This window comes from Euprymna scolopes, chromosome 24 (genome assembly GCF_053919585.1).
Source record: "Euprymna scolopes isolate OS-2025 chromosome 24, ASM5391958v1, whole genome shotgun sequence".
Classification (NCBI taxonomy): Eukaryota; Metazoa; Mollusca; class Cephalopoda; order Sepiida; family Sepiolidae; genus Euprymna; species Euprymna scolopes.
Genome location: NC_136505.1, coordinates 11858762 through 11876121, shown reverse-complemented (window position 1 = coordinate 11876121; position 17360 = coordinate 11858762). Strand labels below are relative to the sequence as shown.

Sequence of the window (17360 nt, the reverse complement as noted above, 5' to 3'; positions counted from 1 at the left end):
ATAGGCTTAGCCATTTCAGAACCTATGAGGAATGAACGCACACACAAAAAGTGGCTTTTATATATATATATATATATATAAAATAGTAGAGATTCCTTCGATTTATTCTTAACACCTCTTAATTTTGAATTTTACACATTTTCTAGAATCAAAATCCCATAATGAATTTTGATCAAAATTACAACAAAGATTCTAGATATAAGGTTTAATAGCATTATATGTTATTCGGATCTTTGTAAGTAAGCATAAAAGTGGTGTAAAACATTTTCAAAAGTTTAAAACTTACGGATGGTATGACTCATCATGTGAGTGTTGTTCTCGGATTGCCACAGATGTACTCACATTTCCCTGACCCAAAATGCTTGTTAAAGTTTCAACTAAATGGTTGGGAAGTTTGCCTTTTGTAGTTGTTTCCTAGAAAACAAAACACAATTCAAATTAATCAATTTTATAAACATACTAGCAGGCCGACCGGCATTGCCCGTTCGTAAAATATGCATAAATATTGTATTTTAATTTCTACAGAAACAGACATGTGCATGCAAGTATGATGTTTTTCTAAACCGTTCATTTTTTGTAAGTAAAAAAATAAATAAATAAAAAATACTCAGGCTGAGATTGATTGCCTGCTCTTGTCGGGGACGCATTTTGGTGCACCGGGAGAAAGCTTCACATATGTCCCTGCAGTGACTTAGTTCACACAATACATTGTAGTCTACATTGCACTGTAAAGAACATACTGTTGATTTTATAAAATTATTTTATATAATGGCTTGGATTAAAGTTTAAAATGCAAAAGTCAACTTGACTGTCAAGTATCATGGTTCAATTGGGCTCTAAACAGAAACATTGCACTGTAAAGAACCTGCTGTTGGTTTTATGTACTTGCTTTTACTTCTTGTGTAGTGATAATGCCTGGAATTTAAGTTTAGAATGAAAAAGTCAAGTATCATGGTGCAATTATGCTTTAAACAAAAACATTCATTTTGAGCATGTTCCTGTCATACTAAAGAACCTACTGTTGATTGTATATGTCAGGTCTTTCGACTCGTGAGGTAATAAAACTTCTCAAATGCACTTGTGATGTTAGGCTGTGTACGGTGTTAACTTTGGTCAAAATCGCAAATTCCTTCTTCCATCAGATCATTTTCATACATTCGGACACAAAAACCTATCTAAGACTACTACCTTAGTGTGGAATTTCATAAAAATTGACTGAGCCATTTTCGAGTCCATATGGAATGAACTCACACACACACAAAGTTCCTTTTATATGATGATAGAGATATAAAAGGCACGTTGTTTGTTTTATTCCTTATGGACTTCAAAACGGCTGGGCCGATTTTTTTTTTAATTACACACAAATGTACATTATGTGTCTGGGAGTGTTCTTAGATAGGTTTTGTATGCCTCCCAATAAGTATCAAAAATCGATAATCGAAAAAATCCAATTAAAGAAGGGACAATCTGATTTTGACCAAAGCTAACACCCTTATACAGCCTAACATCGCAAGTGCATCTGAGAAGTTTATCACCACACAAGCAGAAAGGCTCAGCATATAAAATCAACAGTAGATTTTCTACAGTACAATATATTGTGAACAAATCACTGGGGGGGGGGGCGGGGAGGCCTGTGAAGCTTCCTCATGGTGCACTGTGGTGGATTCCTGATTAGAGCAGGCAATCAATCGATCTGATTGAAAAATAGGCCATTTCACAGATTTCAATAATAATAAAAGTGTTAAGTTTTGAAACATTTGTGTTGAACAAAGATGGCGGCTTAGTTCAGATCAGTAACCAAGATGGCGACCAGGAATCAAATGCGGTCCGTCGCGTAGTTAACTTCTGAAGTTCTGAGATATTATGTTGAACAAAGATGGCAGCGTAGTTCAGATCAGTAACCAAGATGGCGGCGTAGTTCAGATCAGTAACCAAGATGGCGGCGAAGAATTAAATGCGGTCCGTGACATAGCAAATGGCGAACTGATTGAAAAAGTGTGGAACATGCACTGATCCTCATTCAATCCCGGGCAACGTCAGATTTCCCTGCTAGCATTGTACAAAAGTGAAATTTGGTGCACTGAAAGTTTCTAAGTAGATAAGTATGTAATGAAAATGTTAAAGAATAAAATTTGTGTTGATCAGCCACATACATTCAATTCAGCATGCCAATGAGAAAAAAAAAAAATTAACAGTGTATATACGTGCTGAGTCAGGAAAATTTTCAAAACAGAGCTTATAAACAAAACCAAGATAACTGATATCAACCAATTAGTCATGGCTCTGATACTATATAGTTTTAGCATTGTTAACTGGCTACAAAAGGACAAACAGACTAGACACTAAAACAAGGAAAATATTGGCACTGTACTGAATAATATATATAAACTAGTGTCTGCCTAGATTGCATCTGCCGAGAGAAACAAGAGGTATGGGTTTCCCAGAGAGTAACCATCAACACTTTTTTTTCTTTTTTTTTTTTTTTTACAAAGGAGTCACCACTTATCAAGGCTTGGAGGCCACTTAAGGATAAGCGTCAATGAGTGTACAATAGTCAATGGGAAAATATCATAGTAATCATTAGTAGTGGAAATTTGGTAAATTGGATTACTTAAGGGGAACGGCTCATCAAGAACTTGTTTACATTGGACTTGAAGACAACCATATTGTAGTCAGTTAGAAAGCAGGAAAACATTGTACCACTATTATGAACATCGGACAGTATCAAGGAATGATGCAAATTCTTTTGGCATAAAAGAGAACAATTTAATTCGGCCTGTAAGTATGATAGAAAAATAGTCATGCAAGAAAAATTTATAAAATAGAGCTTACAAATAGAAACAAGATAACTGCCATTAACCAACTAGTGATTTTTTTGTTTTTTACATCTAAATAGATGGAGTCCAGCATATGTGGTAAAGTTATGGTGTAGTGATGGTTACTTGCAGAACTGCATCCTGGACTGTTTAAATTTTGGCGATTTAATCTTTATATACAGGCTTTCTCAAATGTTCCAGCCTGTTTACTGTATTCATACGCGAGGGAATGTAACATAGTTCCTTTTCTTTAATGCGTGCGGTGGTCGCATCACATTGTCATGTTCTTACGTGCTTTTCATATGCATGGGTGTTTCAAAGCAGTGATCGCTGTGAAATGTTTTGACCGGACATAGCAGTTGCTACATCACTCTCCTCATAGACGAGAAGTCGATAATAAGGAGAAAGAGTAAAAATACTGCAAATATTTCACTAGGTGGAAGTAGCAAATTGGTGTGGACACTTTATGTGTTTGCCAGATTTGTAGCACAGTATTGTTTGGTTTGACTTAGTTAACCCTGTTTGAAGGGTATATCTTGGTTGATGGCAGTCCAAAAGAAAAGAGACGTCACCAAATTTTGTGTTGCATGGTTGCCTGGTGAAATAAATGGTGCAATTTCGAAAAAATGAGCTGCCTGTGTTTGAGAGGTACATTATGGACGTCTGTGTCCATTTGAAGTATACGAAGGAGTTGAGCGACAGATATGCAAAATGTCTTAGATTATATAATTCTTCATCATTCCTCTTGTTAAAGTGCAAGTGGGTCTGCATGATTAAAAGTGAGGAATACAAGTGATGTCAGCACTGCCAAGTACAAGTGGGTCTGTACTGGTGTTATTGATGGCTTGAATGGCATCAATATGTATGCGTGACAATGTACCGGATTGCTTAAAATCAGAGGTGCTTGTAATGAGCTCGTTTGAAAGTGTCGAGCATGGTTGGCCTGGGGGGGGGTATTAAATTCCACATGTGCTGAAAATATTGCTATCTCCAATGTGGTTGATGTGAGAGTGTCTGTCTCCATTGTATCACGAATTTGATAGGAGATTCGACGTTAAACAGGCGTTGATAATTCATCACTGGCAACGATGTAAGTAAAATCCCATTGGTGGACGAATTGTCCAACGTACTGGCTGCAGGACCACTAATCCATAGAAGGACGGTGTGTGGTGCTAATTTGCCGTAGTTGGAGTCTGATGCAAGCATGTTTGGTTTAATTTTCGATTTTTAGGCGATTATTGGCATAAATCGCTACTTCATTGGAACCAGTGTCGCTAGTTTGTAAGGAAGGTCCATGAATGCGTGTGTTGCTATTGTATTGAAGTTTAAGTCACTAGTTTGTACTATTTTGTTAGATAGATAGATAGATAGATAACCTTAAAAAAGAAAAACAGAAAATGGTGTCAAGTATTTATTTATAAAAAGTAATTGATTGTTATATGCCAACAGCATTCACCCTAGGCAAGTTGAACCAGCTTCCCCCCTAAATGAGGAAGTTTCATGGGAATATTATGTTCACAAGCAATCCTCAGTTGCATGTACATCTCAGTTAGGGGAAATGATGACATTAGTTTTTATGTAATTCTTGAAGGATGTGTCGACAATCCTCATACATACAGTGCCTAGTCAGTACTACACCCATTTGGTACTTACCAAGCTCAACATTGCTTAACTTTGGTGTGTCAACATGATTATGCCATATTAATTGGTTGTTGGTGTGAAACGATAAAAACACCCACATGAGATCTTAAGATAAAGTAAAATTAGATGAAAAATACCCCCCCCAAAAAAAAAAATATCAAAATTAATGTCTTTAAAATCATTTTCTTTTGAAGAAATTGGTTAATTTTCATTAAAAAGCACGGCCGTACTTTTAATGTTGAATTCTAGTCATGCTTTTTACTTGTAGTTTCGATTCGCACTAATTGATTGTTCCTATTTACTTGCCTCCCCACAAGGGCAGAGTTAGACACAAGGTCGGTTTTTAATGTGGGGAAAATCCAGCTCCCCTAAAGGGGCACTTTGGATAGGAACAAAAATAAAAAATTCTCAGTTATGAAGGATTTCTCCTCCACTGACCGAGAACAGTAATGGAGCATCGGAACAGATACTACACTGTGATCTTGGCTCGAAGGCCAAATCGATTGTTGTTGTGAACTGAAACGAATTTTATGTTTATAAGTAAAAACATGATAAGAGGTCAACATTAAAAGTAAGGCATGCTTGTGAATAAAAATTAGCAAATTAATTCAAAAGAAAACGATTTTGAAAAACAATGACCTAAATTTTGATATTTTTTTTATTATTATTTGGAGCCATTTTTCATGATATTTTACTTTTTTTTATTACTAGCCTCGGTGTCCGGCGTTGCCCGGGTGTTTGGAGGTGTGTGTTGAGCAAAAAAAATTTAAAAAAAAAAATTGCAGCAGGCAGGCTCAAACCCGTACTGTGAAGGAGGAAAAGAATGTGAGGAAAAAAAAAAAAAAAAAAGAAAACTTGACGTCTTTGCCGTTGCGTCGATCGCAAAACTGGAAGTCATGAAGGTCAAAATTAAGGCTAGTCAATTGAAAAGAGGGAGTGACTTTCGAAAATATCGGCGAAAAAAGCGACCCCTCATTGTAGAAAACTGCCCCGTTGAAGATGAAGGAATTAATGTTTTTGACTAATTTTTCGATATTTGTCGCCCAAAAGTTTGATGTTTAAAACGATATCAGTTTCGTCACGTTCTGACGCGTATGTCAAAAGTTTTAAGGTAACATACAACATACATACATACATCCAAACAGAGAGGTGAGATTTATATAATAGAAGATTTCATGTGGGGATTTTTATGACTCAAAAAGTAAAAGGGCTATACTCATAGTAATACTAATATTACTACTCATATAATCTAAATAGGACAACAGCTTTTGCAGAAAAGTAAAAACAACAACTACTTGTTAATTGAACAACTTTACATATTCAAGTAAAAAACAGGAGAGGTATACAATACAGAGGAAGCAAATAATAAAAGGGAACCATGAAAAAACCATGAAAAAACCATGAAAAAGCCATGAAAAAACCGCGAGAGAGTTGCAAACTTGTACATTTGCAAATGTTGAAGACGTGTTCTCATAACTTGCATGTACGCTTTGTCGGCTTGAATTAAGATATTTATAAAAATTAAAAGATGAAAAAAAGTTTAGTCAAATCTTATTATAAAATTATTTAAACCTAATAGGGCCTTTTCAAACAAGTAAGCTAGTCGAGACTTGTCGACCATCTGAAAAGGCCATATTGGGTTTAAATAAATGTATGATTAACTAAACTTTTGGTTGTTTTTTTTTCTTCTTTTGACTTTTATTTTCCCTCTGCTCCAGATTGAGCTTCCCTACAGAAATTTCTCTATCCTTTACGAACACAACATATATAATTATTATTTTTAATTATATTCTAGTGACCAAGTTTCTATTCATTTTTCTGCTCGTTTTTTCCAAATCCTAACTACAGTAGATTTTGACGGAATGTTTCAACGATAGACAAACAACTAAAATTTATATGGCAATTTCAGAAATAACACTATCTTCGTAGTAACACCTTTTTTCAATCCAAAAATTGACAATAATGGTTTCTGATTAATTTGTAAAATGAATGTTCTACGAATAAATCTATAAAAGTTTTTCGCATTATACATTATTGCGAGTTCCTTCTACTCAATTTGACTATAGTTATCTCCGCAGGTAGTAAAACTCTTGAAGCATGAGCTATAGGTTTGGTTACTATCCTCAAATTTATGTAGGAACACGGCTCCTATACCAGAATCACCTGCATCTACAATTATTTTCTTTTTGTAAAGTTAGATCCGATAATAAGCACTTTTTTATTTTATTAAATGCATTATCACAATCTTTCATCCAACACTTCTTATTTTTACTCAACAGTTTATGCAATGGCGCTCTCAATTCGTGCATTTTAATAATATATAAATTGTAGTAGTTTGCTAATCCAAGAAATGATTGTAGTTTTGTTACGTTATTCCAAATAAACATTTTTTATAAGCAAAAATAAAAGTTAAAAGAAGAAAAAAAAAAAAACAACCAAAAGTTTAATTAAATCTCATCATAAATTTATTTAAACCCAATATGACCTTTTTAAATGAGTAAGCTGGTCGACAATTCTCGACTAGCTTACTCATTTGAAAAGGCCCTATTGGGTTTAAATAAATTTATGAGATTTGACTAAACTTTTTTTCTTCTTTTAACTTTTATAAATATGTGAATTCGAACCTACAAAGCGCACATACAAATTATAAGAACTCATTTGCAATATTAATATGATAAATGCAAATTTTGCAAGTATCTCATAAGTTTTTCAGCATCCCCTTTTCTTATTTACTTCCTTTTTATTGTATATTCCCACTGTCTTTTTTTTGGGGGGGGGGAGGGGGTCTTCTTTCATGATCGACTATCTGATCCAAATATTGATATTTTGTTCATTAAAATTTAAGTATTTTTCAAGTCCAACCTTAAACCTGTATTTCTCAATTCTTCAAAAAATTTATCGGACATACTTTTTGTGTTCTTTGAAATTTTCTACCCTTTATTAATATGTCATCTAAATGTGCCACTGCGTATTCCAGACCAGACAACACTGTATTCATAATTTGTTTAAACAATGTGTTTATGGTTAAATACTTTGTACATTCTTCTTCTACTTTGACTTTTAGATACGCTTCTGACAAATTAATTTTCGAGAAAACTTTGCCTCCATTCAGCTTCGAAAATATCTCCTCCGGTGTAAGAAGTGGATATGTGATCCCTTAGACCAAGGTTTCCCAAAGCGAGCTCTGTGAGCGAGGTGGAGGGGGCCCTCCGGAATTTTGTTTTATTTTTTAAAGAGGACCAAATGCTTTATATGGAAAAATTAAATGGCTTCAGACATTTATTTATTATATCTTTTTTTACTGTAAAAAATATGATACAAGTGTAAAAAATATGATACAAGTGTAAAAAGCTTCAGGATGGATCATGTTTTTCAGATTTATTTTAGGAATTATCTTGTTAGCGTTCCGTGAAAAACCTTTGCCCTGCCCAGAGGCTCCATAGTGTCCTGAAGTTTGGGAAATCCTGCCTTAGACATTCATTCAGTTGTCCGCACAGACCCTTATCCGATTTTTTTGTTTTGTTTTGTTTTGTATATGTAAACTGTACGTGATGCCCATTCAGAATAGTATATTTTACTAATTACTTCATTTTCTCCGAATCTTTGTATTTCTTTGTCTATTGTTTCTAATGATAAAATTGAACTTTTCTTTTGGGCTTAAATACTGGTTTTACGTTGCCTTCAAATTACACTTCAGTTTTGTGCAACAATCAAGTGCGTCAGCAAAAACTTTATTAAATTCGCTTTTCAAATCCTTAAAATTTTCAGTCTGTTTTGACTTTAACAGACTCGATGCATTTAATCTTCTGCAAGACGCATTTATTCGTTTCTTCTATAAATTAAATAAAATTATTAAAAATGCCAAACAAATTTGCATTTTTCCCTGACATGATATAAATCTTTGTTTTATGCGTTTTGTCTTCAAGCGTTACTTTAGCATCGAATTTTGCATTGAATTTTATTTTGTTTCCCAAAATACCCCTTGCAAATTTTTTTGATATTTTTGTATTTTGTAATTCAGGTTTACTCTCTTTTTTCAGGTAGTTTCATCAATTGTAGAAATGTTAACGAGCATCTCTCCCCCCCTCTCTGGCTTTCTTACTCTTTCTGTTTTCTCTCTCTGTGTCTCTATAAGAGAATAGAGAGGGAGAGAGAGAGAGAGAGAGAGGTGAGTAAACGTGGAGGTAGACACGTTTACCAGAACCAAAGGTCAGCTGACCAAATTACGTATGTGTGATGTGGTTGGCTAGATCTGTGAGATTTGATTTGAGCTTTGAAGAAGACGGACGTTTTTCCGTGGTCTCCCCCTCTTAACTGGGGAGGGGGGAGACGAACGCTGACGTGTGTGAAGAAGAACCACACAAGCAGATTTCACTTTACACCTGCTGCAGGACCTCTGGGGAAAGTGAAATAAAATCTATAAAAAACATTCATTGTCTTGGAGTGATAAATCTTCGTCAAACAGGTATCAAGTCTCCCTCCAGGATGAGAAATTTCCAGATGGTTCAACAGCGAGAAGCAGAGGTAGGTTCAGAAATTACATGTCACACACACGATTCCCTTTATGATAATCAAACAAACAACCATTTATATTAGAGACAATCACACGGAATCTTTGATGTTATATAGTGTATACACCCAAACGTAAAAAGTGCCCCTAAATGAAGAACTCTATATAACATATTCAAATGTAACAAAAGCTCAATTTGGTCCCCCTCAAGGATAACCTCGATGATAACGAATATATAACAGAAACAAGTAATATTTCGACTATTAACTTTCATGTCTACATATTTTCTTTTCCCATTATTTTTCGTAATGTTCGATAAAATTGCAGTTATCCTTTCAGGCTTCTGAAAATTTTTCTTTCTACACATTGAAGCCTTTTGGCTCATCTGAGAACATTCGAAACAAATCTTGTTTTTAAAATAACATCTACCTGTAGTACGATTCGAACTCCCACATGCTTTGCAATAATTTTTTTCTTTCACAAGGTTTCGTTTTTCCTTTCTTTCAGAAGGTTTTATTTTCCTTCTTTTTTTTTCATCACTTATAATTTATTAATTCAAGCAACATTTTTCTTCAATACATCTGATATTAATTTCTGGCATTCCTGCGATATTTTCTGTAATATTATCTCTGTATCTTGTTCTAACACTGTTAATATCAAATCACTTTAGTCGTATTCAATTTCAAACCCTGTACAAATAGTAAACACCTTAATATGTCAAGGGTGTAAATTCCATATAGAAATATTGTCAAGGGTGTAAGTTCAATATAGAAATATTGTCAAGGGTGTAAGTTCCATATAGAAATATTGTCAAGGGTGTAAGTTCCATATAGAAATATTGTCAAGGGTGTAAGTTCCATATAGAAATATTATTAAGGGTGTAAGTTCTATATAGAAATATTATTAAGGGTGTAAGTTCTATATAGAAATATTATTAAGGGTGTAAGTTCGATATAGAAATTTTATTAAGGGTGTAAGTTCCATATAGAAATATGTCAAGGGTGTAAGTTCCATATAGAAATATGTCAAGGGTGTAAGTTCCATATAGAAATATGTCAAGGGTGTAAGTTCCATATAGAAATATGTCAAGAGTGTAAGTTCCATATAGAAATATGTCAAGGGTGTAAGTTCCATATAGAAATATGTCAAGAGTGTAAGTTCCATATAGAAATATGTCAAGGGTATAAGTTCCATATAGAAATATGTCAAGAGTGTAAGTTCCATATAGAAATATGTCAAGGGTGTAAGTTCCATATAGAAATATGTCAAGAGTGTAAGTTCCATATAGAAATATGTCAAGGGTGTAAGTTCCATATAGAAATATGTCAAGGGTGTAAGTTCCATATAGAAATATGTCAAGGGTGTAAGTTCCATATAGAAATATTATCAAGGGTGTAAGTTCCATATAGAAATATTATCAAGGGTGTAAGTTCCATATAGAAATTTTATCAAGGGTGTAAGTTCCATATAGAAATATTATCAAGGGTGTAAGTTCCATATAGAAATATGTCAAGAGTGTAAGTTCCATATAGAAATATGTCAAGGGTGTAAGTTCCATATAGAAATATGTCAAGAGTGTAAGTTCCATATAGACATATGTCAAGGGTGTAAGTTCCATATAGAAATATGTCAAGGGTGTAAGTTCCATATAGAAATATGTCAAGGGTGTAAGTTCCATATAGAAATATGTCAAGGGTGTAAGTTCCATATAGAAATATGTCAAGGGTGTAAGTTCCATATAGAAATATGTCAAGGGTGTAAGTTCCATATAGAAATATTATCAAGGGTGTAAGTTCCATATAGAAATATTATCAAGGGTGTAAGTTCCATATAGAAATATTATCAAGGGTGTAAGTTCCATATAGAAATATTATCAAGGGTGTAATTTCCATATAGAAATATGTCAAGGGTGTAAGTTCCATATAGAAATATGTCAAGGGTGTAAGTTCCATATAGAAATATGTCAAGGGTGTAAGTTCCATATAGAAATATGTCAAGAGTGTAAGTTCCATATAGAAATATGTCAAGAGTGTAAGTTCCATATAGAAATATGTCAAGGGTGTAAGTTCCATATAGAAATATTTCAAGGGTGTAAGTTCAATATAGAAATATGTCAAGAGTGTAAGTTCCATATAGAAATACATCGAGGGTGTAAGTTCCATATAGAAATATGTCAAGGGTGTAAGTTCCATATAGAAATATGTCAAGGGTGTAAGTTTCATATAGAAATATGTCAAGGGTGTAAGTTCCATATAGAAATATTATCAAGGGTGTAAGTTCCATATAGAAATATTATCAAGGGTGTAAGTTCCATATAGAAATATTATCAAGGGTGTAAGTTCCATATAGAAATATTATCAAGGGTGTAAGTTCCATATAGAAATATTATCAAGGGTGTAAGTTCCATATAGAAATATTATCAAGGGTGTAAGTTCCATATAGAAATATGTCAAGGGTGTAAGTTCCATATAGAAATATTATCAAGGGTGTAAGTTCCATATAGAAATATTATCAAGGGTGTAAGTTCCATATAGAAATATTATTAAGGATGTAAGTTCCATATGGAAATATTATTAAGGGTGTAAGTTCCATATAGAAATTTTATTAAGGGTGTAAGTTCCATATAGAAATCTGTCAAGGGTGTAAGTTCCATATAGAAATATGACAAGAGTGTAAGTTCCATATAGAAATATGTCACGGGTGTAAGTTCCATATAGAAATATTATCAAGGGTGTAAGTTCCATATAGAAATATTATCAAGGGTGTAAGTTCCATATAGAAATATTATCAAGGGTGTAAGTTCCATATAGAAATATTATCAAGGGTGTAAGTTCCATATAGAAATATTATCAAGGGTGTAAGTTCCATATAGAAATATTATCAAGGGTGTAAGTTCCATATAGAAATATTATCAAGGGTGTATGTTCCATATAGAAATATTATCAAGGGTGTAAGTTCCATATAGAAATATTATCAAGGGTGTAAGTTCCATATAGAAATATTATCAAGGGTGTAAGTTCCATATAGAAATATGTCAAGGGTGTAAGTTCTATATAGAAATATTATCAAGGGTGTAAGTTCCATATAGAAATATTATCAAGGGTGTAAGTTCCATATAGAAATATTATCAAGGGTGTAAGTTCCATATAGAAATATTATCAAGGGTGTAAGTTCCATATAGAAATATTATCAAGGGTGTAAGTTCCATATAGAAATATTATCAAGGGTGTAAGTTCCATATAGAAATATTATCAAGGGTGTAAGTTCCATATAGAAATATGTCAAGGGTGTAAGTTCCATATAGAAATATTATCAAGGGTGTATGTTCAATATAGAAATATTATCAAGGGTGTAAGTTCCATATAGAAATATTATCAAGGGTGTAAGTTCCATATAGAAATATTATCAAGGGTGTAAGTTCCATATAGAAATATTATCAAGGGTGTAAGTTCCATATAGAAATATTAGCAAGGGTGTAAGTTCCATATAGAAATATTATCAAGGGTGTAAGTTCCATATAGAAATATTATAAAGGATGTAAGTTCCATATAGAAATATTATTAAGGGTGTAAGTTCCATATAGAAATTTTATTAAGGGTGTAAGTTCCATATAGAAATATGTCAAGGGTGTAAGTTCCATATTGAAATATGTCAAGGGTGTAAGTTCCATATAGAAATATGTCAAGGGTGTAAGTTCCATATAGAAATATGTCAAGGGTGTAAGTTCCATATAGAAATATTATCAAGGGTGTAAGTTCCATAAAGAAATATGTCAAGGGTGTAAGTTCCATAAAGAAATATGTCAAGGGTGTAAGTCCCATATAGAAATATTATCAAGGGTGTAAGTTCCATATAGAAATATGTCAAGGGTGTAAGTTCCATATAGAAATATTATCAAGGGTGTAAGTTCCATATAGAAATATTATCAAGGGTGTAAGTTCCATATAGAAATATTATCAAGGGTGTAAGTTCCATATAGAAATATTATCAAGGGTGTAAGTTCCATATAGAAATATTATCAAGGGTGTAAGTTCCATATAGAAATATTATCAAGGGTGTAAGTTCCATATAGAAATATTATCAAGGGTGTAAGTTCCATATAGAAATATTATCAAGGGTGTATGTTCCATATAGAAATATTATCAAGGGTGTAAGTTCCATATAGAAATATTATCAAGGGTGTAAGTTCCATATAGAAATATTATCAAGGGTGTAAGTTCCATATAGAAATATTATCAAGGGTGTAAGTTCCATATAGAAATATTATCAAGGGTGTAAGTTCCATATAGAAATATGTCTAGGGTGTAAGTTCCATATAGAAATATGTCAAGGGTGTATGTTCCATATAGAAATATGTCAAGGGTGTAAGTTCCATATAGAAATATGTCAAGGGTGTAAGTTCCATATAGAAATATGTCAAGGGTGTAAGTTCCATAAAGAAATATGTCAAGAGTGTAAGTGCCATAAAGAAATATGTCAAGGGTGTAAGTTCTATAAAGAAATATGTCAAGGGTGTAAGTTCCATATAGAAATATCATCAAGGGTGTAAGTTCCATATAGAAATATGTCAAGGGTGTAAGTTCCATATAGAAATATGTCAAGGGTGTAAGTTCCATATAGAAATATGTCAAGGGTGTAAGTTCCATATAGAAATATGTCAAGGGTGTAAGTTCCATATAGAAATATGTCAAGGGTGTAAGTTCCATATAGAAATATGTCAAGGGTGTAAGTTCCATATAGAAATATGTCAAGAGTGTAAGTTCCATATAGAAATATGTCAAGGGTGTAAGTTCCATAAAGAAATATGTCAAGGGTGTAAGTTCCATATAGAAATATTATCAAGGGTGTAAGTTCCATATAGAAATATGTCAAGGGTGTAAGTTCCATAGAGAAATATGTCAAGGGTGTAAGTTCCATATAGAAATATTATCAAGGGTGTAAGTTCCATATAGAAATATGTCAAGGGTGTAAGTTCCATAAAGAAATATGTCAAGGGTGTAAGTTCCATAAAGAAATATGTCAAGGGTGTAAGTTCTATATAGAAATATTATCAAGGGTGTAAGTTCCATAAAGAAATATGTCAAGAGTGTAAGTGCCATAAAGAAATATGTCAAGGGTGTAAGTTCCATAAAGAAATATGTCAAGGGTGTAAGTTCCATATAGAAATATTATCAAGGGTGTAAGTTTTATATAGAAATATGTCAAGGGTGTAAGTTCCATAAAGAAATATGTCAAGGGTGTAAGTTCCATAAAGAAATATGTCAAGGGTGTAAGTTCCATAAAGAAATATGTCAAGGGTGTAAGTTCCATATAGAAATATGTCAAGGGTGTAAGTTCCATAAAGAAATATGTCAAGGGTGTAAGTTCCATATAGAAATATTATCAAGGGTGTAAGTTCCATATAGAAATATGTCAAGGGTGTAAGTTCCATATAGAAATATGTCAAGGGTGTAAGTTCCATATAGAAATATGTCAAGGGTGTAAGTTCCATATAGAAATATGTCAAGGGTGTAAGTTCCATATAGAAATATGTCAAGGGTGTAAGTTCCATATAGAAATATGTCAAGGGTGTAAGTTCCATATAGAAATATGATCAAGGGTGTAAGTTCCATATAGAAATATTATCAAGGGTGTAAGTTCCATATAGAAATATTATTAAGGGTGTAAGTTCCATATAGAAATATTATCAAGGGTGTAAGTTCCATAAAGAAATATGTCAAGGGTGTAAGTTCCATAAAGAAATATGTCAAGGGTGTAAGTTCCATAAAGAAATATGTCAAAGGTGTAAGTTCCATATAGAAATATTATCAAGGGTGTAAGTTCCATATAGAAATATGTCAAGGGTGTAAGTTCCATATAGAAATATTATCAAGGTTGTAAGTTCCATATAGAAATATGTCAAGGGTGTAAGTTCCATATAGAAATATGTCAAGGGTGTAAGTTCCATATAGAAATATTATCAAGGGTGTAAGTTCCATAAAGAAATATGTCAAGGGTGTAAGTTCCATATAGAAATATTATCAAGGGTGTAAGTTCCATATAGAAATATGTCAAGGGTGTAAGTTCCATATAGAAATATGTCAAGGGTGTAAGTTCCATATAGAAATATGTCAAGGGTGTAAGTTCCATATAGAAATATGTCAAGGGTGTAAGTTCCATATAGAAACGTTGATTTAATTTGAATAAAATAAAATATAATAAATAAGTGCGTTTGAAAGCCAAATCATAACCTAATATTAGGAACATAAATATTTTACTTGTTTGAAAAATTATAAAGTAAAATATTTGTTCATTTTCCTAATATTACATTGCGATTTGGTTTTCAAGCACATTTTATGCATATTTTTTTTGTATTTACTTAAAATTTTCTTTCTTCAGGTCTAAGTTTGAATCGTTCACAACGGGCATTTACTTTCCCTGCGTATATTACGAAATCTTCATTGTCTTCCTTAATTATGTTCAGACATTTATATTCGGTATCAAACAAACTATCCCTTTCTCCAAACATTTCGGATAGAGTTTTTACATTCTCTTCAAGCGAGATCTGTTCCGTTTAATTCATCAAAATGTAATTCGTATATTTCATGAGCGCATAACTTTTGTCGTACTCTTTTCTTCATAGGACAATGATTGAATCCAATTTTGCAAAAATTGTTGGGTACCTTCTGAAGTATGCAGGAAAAGTAATTACTTAGTAAGTTTTTTAGGTCAAATTAAGATAAAACATATATATATTGCCAGCATACACACGTCTTCTCACCAAGTCTTCTCTCTTTCGTTCTATAATGTCTTTTTAGGGCTGCTGATTTGTTGATAAGCAAATTAAAGCATATCTAATTACACCCACCCCATGATCCTTATGGATCATCTTATATGAACCCATGCCAAGATTTTCTATACACAATTAGCCCACACTAAGAAAAGAAATTATGCTAATTTATTTAGAGGATATGAAAACTTTATTTAAGTACGATACTTAATATAATCAGCCATCGAAAGGCGATTTTTTTTTTTTTTTTTTTTTTTTTTAGAATACAATAAAATGTTAATAAGACATCAGTTACCCCCCCCTTCCATGTACACTGCCATTTCCTTTCCGGATCCCTGTTCCGAACTTATGCTCTTGATCCATCATCTCATCTAAAGATGAGGGGCTCTTATGCCTTACACAACAATTTATCAGTCTGTACTATTGTCTATAAACTGATATCATCAACAATTAGATAAGCTGTTTTTAAATTTCCTCTCTTGACAAAATTGCCAACCGAAATACAAACAGATTTTCCTTTGCGATAGAGGATAGAACTGAAGCAGTATACTTAATATGTACAATGCGTACGTACTAAACTAAACCACCTTTGCTACCTATATACAATCGCCTATACTGAATCCTCATCAGCTCAAAACTCTCTGTATCCCCAGACTCTTAATTTCTCAAATCTTATATCACCAAGACATCCTTCTTAATTGATACAAGAATCCTCCTGAGCAGTTCAACATCCAGTGATCATATATCTAATCCTCATGAAATTGCTTATATCACTCTGAATATTACCTTAAATTTTCATTCTATCCCTAAGCTAAGTAGAACACCTAATAATACTCTAGTCAACTACTTTTAAAATTAGATAAACCCAGTTTCAATATTAGAAGTGCTTCGTCCCTCACCTGACTACGGACTTGTACAATAAGCCATGAAACTATTGTACCTAAAATTCCTCTCAAAACTGCAAAATACTGCTGCTTGTATACTAAATACATCCTATAGATACTTTACTTCCAAGATGACTGCCTTGTCTGTTTTGCATGACAAACCTTATTATTTTTTACTTAAATTCTCTTTCTCCTGATCACTAACAAATCAAAACTGCTCTATTTCCTAAGTTGCCACTAAACCTAATCCGTCTCACGTAACTTAGAGGGGTCCTTGCTCTCCGCCCTTGACCCTAACAAACTCGTAAATCGATACCCATTAACACCTAAAATTTCCTAGGCATGCTCCTGATTATAACTCCTAACCCATAACCAAGCTTCTAAGTAAATACTTACTAGCCATAGTCCTATACATTGACTTAAAGTAATCTATAATGAACAGTAACCATTAATATCTCTTTATTAAGAGATAGTATTGCAATAATTATTACACAAACTAAACCGGTACTCATTGAAATAAAAACTTCCGGATATTAAGAGAAAGGCGAAGTCATTCTCCTTCGTTGTAGTCTAAAGGCAACTTACTCAAATTACTTAAATTGTCTAAAATTCCATGCATTCGTATACAATACTACTTATCCATCCATCTATACTTTAACTATACTTACAGAATATGCAATAACCTATATCTATCAGGTATGACTGTACTTCATATCAAATGTTCTCTTGTATCTATACTG

General features: G+C 33.0%; 1 protein-coding gene across 1 annotated transcript in view; it reads right to left on the bottom strand.

The window, feature by feature from the left end:
• The window catches only part of LOC145246594 (D-lactate dehydrogenase, mitochondrial-like), a 129532-nt gene that overhangs the window by 83393 nt on the left and 28779 nt on the right, over positions 1–17360 (bottom strand). The window contains exon 2 of the mRNA XM_080108254.1: positions 287–414. Coding sequence (XP_079964380.1) covers positions 287–414 — 128 coding nt within the window. The remainder of the gene's footprint in view (positions 1–286; positions 415–17360) is intronic.